At 29.0% G+C, this 3,732-nt stretch overlaps 1 protein-coding gene across 1 annotated transcript; it reads left to right on the top strand.

The window, feature by feature from the left end:
• The first annotated feature begins 1,059 nt into the window (after nt 1-1,059).
• Nucleotides 1,060-2,155, top strand: LOC133294889 (protein RKD1-like). Its single transcript, XM_061493645.1, has 4 exons — nt 1,060-1,157; nt 1,239-1,396; nt 1,493-1,836; nt 1,958-2,155. The coding sequence occupies exons 1-4, from the start codon at nt 1,060-1,062 to the stop codon at nt 2,153-2,155; spliced, it is 798 nt and encodes a 265-aa protein (XP_061349629.1).
• Nucleotides 2,156-3,732: the final 1,577 nt, after the last annotated feature.

Below are 3,732 nucleotides of genomic sequence, written 5' to 3'. Positions count from 1 at the left end.
AGGTTAAAGAACCTCATTCTTCATTACTCACTAGAGTAGCCACCATCTACTTGCCACTAATTTATTGTCAAAATCTCTATCAGAAATAAATGAAAACGAGGGTAATTAAGGAACAGTCATTGTTACTGAAAATTATATGAATGAAATAAATAAAAATTTAATACATCTTTAAAATTATTTATTTTATTTTAAGAATGGATTATTTTACCTATTTTTTTTCTACCTTAACTATTTAATTATCTTTAATATCATGAGATCAGAATCTCAAGAGGAGAGACAAATAGTGAGATTCTAATCTTATGGTATTGAATATGAGTATGTAAGGTAGGTAAGAAAAAAAAAGATAGATAGACTATCTTATCCCTTTATTTTATACAATATATTGTCAACTTTGTTTTATTTTACAAAATATTACCCATCATTATACAATATACTTAGTTATAATTTTATTTTAATTTCTTAAATTTTTGTTTATGAAAATTGGAAGAAAAATTTAATTTTAATCTACTGTGAATATAATATTTTTTTCGTATTTTTACTGAATTTTACACAGATCATTAAAAAAAATTGAATTTTGCAATAAATATTTCAAAAGTCACACATTTTTATAATATGGTAATAGATCATTAAGTGATAATATAAAATATTTTGTTATCAAAAAAAAAAATATAAAATATTTTAGTCTCAAAAAGGATATTCCAGTCAAGGACCAAAATAAAAATAAAAATATACCAATAGAATATCAATCTTTTTTATAGAAAATATAGATAGAAAACAAATGTACTTATCTATATATTATCATAGAATTAAACTCCAATGATGCATACCCTTAAATGAATAGGGTATCCCGGATTCCTGGTAATTAAATTCATCTTGTAACTCACAGTAGTGCACACGTTAAACCATAAAACATGCGGCTCGTACATTCTCCAAAAGTTAATGACCTTAATTACCTCACTAGTTAAATTGACTCATGATCATCATCATAAAATTTTCTTATTTGGAATATATATTGTCAATTTCTTTGCTGATTCCACACTATGAGCTATCAACTTCGATATGGAGAGTCAGCAATTCACGGGTTTGAGGTCTAACTATGAAATGGATGAAAATTCATTTGCACCTTTGTGCCAATTTTCTTCATATGATCGTATCAGGTAAATAAAACTTCTACTGCTCTTTCCCTTTACATTTTCTATTATCAAACATAATTTCTTATTATAATATCTTTTCTCCAGGGATAATTCTAATGATGAATATCTTGCATTGGGTTGGCCATATGGATTTTCAATGCAAAATAGCAATCCTGATACTATCACTTTTATGGATTGTTATTATCCTGACATTTTATATGAAACTCTTCCCACTGAACCAATACCAATAAGTGTACAACAAGGTTATTAATATATATGATTTTACCAATTCTTCATGTTATTATTCATTTTGGTTGTCCTTATTTTGATACGGGCTATCTTTTAAATTTCTATTACAGACTATGATTTTGGTGATGTTAAAGAAATACTTTCTGTGTGGAATGAAGTGGATGCTGGATTTGGTTCAGATAAACCTGTGCATTCATTATGTAACAATGGAGAAAGCGTTAAGGAAATGAAGGAAGATTTAAAGGGTAAGCGATGCAGAGAAGAGAAAAGTAGCAGTGCCAGAATGTTATCAAGAAAGACTCTTTCTCAGTATTTCTACATGCCAATATCACAAGCAGCCAGAGAGCTCAATGTTGGTTTGACACATTTGAAGAAAATGTGCAGGGAGTTAGGAATTCAGAGGTGGCCCCATAGGAAGCTAATGAGCCTTCAAACACTAATAAAGAATGTACAAGTACGTTATCATTGTGTAAATTGCCCATATAATTTACAAGATGATTTATATATGTTGATTATAATTAAACTTGAAACTTTGTATTTTTTTTTTTCTTTTCCCAATTGGGTGGGTCATGAAGGAACAAGGAGATCAAGAGGGAAATGGAAGTGATGAAAAAATAAGGAATGCCATTGAGATATTGGAGAATGAAAAGAAGATGGTGGAGGAAATGCCAGATTTGCAACTTGATGATAATACGAAAAGGCTTAGACAAGCTTGTTTTAAGGCCAACTATAAGAAGAGGAAGCTCATGGTCATGAGTTCGATGGAACCGTAGTCTTCTTCTCTCAATAGCCATGCAAGAAGTACTGACAAAAGTGGTGAATAAAATTACCATGAAGCATATCAACAAGTCACTAAATATCTTTTGCCTGATCCTCATTTTACTTTGAACACAACGTTTTAAGATTCTAGTTAGTTTTGATATATGCTATATATGACTAATATTCGTGGTGTTTATTTTCTTTTTCTTCAGCCAATGGATATATATATATATATATATATATAACTTTAATCCTTTTCTAAGCATTTTGCTAGATTTGGTTTTATTACTATTAGATTCGAGTACAATCTAGGATGGTGAATTATATGACAAGGATTCTCAGTTGAAGTTAATCATATGTTCTTTCTCCTTTCAAAATTATCCTGAAACGATACAACATACACTCCTGTTGTAAAAACTTGTACTTTTGTAACAGTGGCGACCCGGAGAAAAAAAAGTCTAAGTAGTGCCAAAATATCCGTTCAGATAAAATTAAATAGTACCATGGTCATATTATTTTAAAAATGTAACTAATTAATATCAAGGTTGTATCAAAAATTTTAAAGAAAATTTATATTATTTGAAAAAAGGGAATATTAGTCTCATGTTACATGAAAGTAATTCTCTCATGTTATAGAGAGAATCCAAATGGGGTCCACCATTAAAAAGCAAAAAAGAAAAAGAAAAAAGAAAGGGTGCGATTTTTGAAGTAAGAGAAAATGAGATAGTATTACCAAATACTAGATGATATTATCTCATAAAATATATTATTTTATACAATACCGTGTCAAACGCTAGATAGTATTAAAATTCAATCAGGTCTTATAAAATCAGGTTTCATACTATCAGGTCTTATACTATCAAGCTTTATCCTATACTATGTACCAAACAAGCATAAGAGTAGTATTTTCCAAAGTGGCTCCGCTTTTATATACATGTAAGCTAATGCTATGTTTGAACCATTAGGGTTAACCTAGTGATGTGAGGTATGTGTTAAGTGTCTCTAGTGTAGTGTTTTAATTCCATTGTAATCCAAAAAAAATATTGCTGTGTCTTAATAAAAAAATAAAAAAATAAATAAAAATAATGCTATGTTCCAGCTTTACACTTAATATGTAAAATAAAACGTCCTCTCTGATTACACGTGTTTGTTGTGGATGACGTTTCACATCCGCGAAACGGTGAGATTTATGAAACGCTGTATGAGATCAATAAGCAGCTGATGCTGGAAATTTCTGGTTAATTGGTTAGGTTGGTGAATTATCGTCAGGGTTAAACGAGATGGGTGACAAATTAAAAGGGGTGTGTGCTCTCTTATTACAGTGATAATTACACAACGCTCATACTTTACATCTTTCAGATTTAGTTATTCAACATAATCAAGAAATATATATGTATGTACAAAATATTTACTTGTATAACAAAATCAATATGTTGATGTGCAAAAAAGAAAAGAAAGATGAGCCTAATTATAATTAGATGACAAAGTGATGAAAATTTAAATGAGTATCTAACATTATTGGTAAGACATAAGTAATAATTATTTATGAAAAATTAAGATATTAAGAAATAAATTTATTGCTATGTGTTTA

The sequence above is a fragment of the Gastrolobium bilobum genome, unplaced genomic scaffold (genome assembly GCF_033153095.1).
Source record: "Gastrolobium bilobum isolate Gb01-03AN ecotype WA unplaced genomic scaffold, APGP_CSIRO_Gbil_v1 utg43904, whole genome shotgun sequence".
Taxonomy (NCBI): domain Eukaryota; kingdom Viridiplantae; phylum Streptophyta; class Magnoliopsida; order Fabales; family Fabaceae; genus Gastrolobium; species Gastrolobium bilobum.
This window is presented reverse-complemented; position numbering and strand designations above follow the sequence as displayed.

What these genes read in the sequence shown, in the direction of transcription:
- LOC133294889 (XM_061493645.1), top strand. Translation starts at nt 1,060, where the DNA reads ATGGAGAGTCAGCAATTCACGGGTTTGAGGTCTAACTATGAAATGGAT. An exon ending in TCTTCATATGATCGTATCAG is followed by an intron (nt 1,158 to 1,238) that starts GTAAATAAAACT and finishes TCTTTTCTCCAG; the next exon opens with GGATAATTCTAATGATGAAT. An exon ending in ACCAATAAGTGTACAACAAG is followed by an intron (nt 1,397 to 1,492) that starts GTTATTAATATA and finishes TTTCTATTACAG; the next exon opens with ACTATGATTTTGGTGATGTT.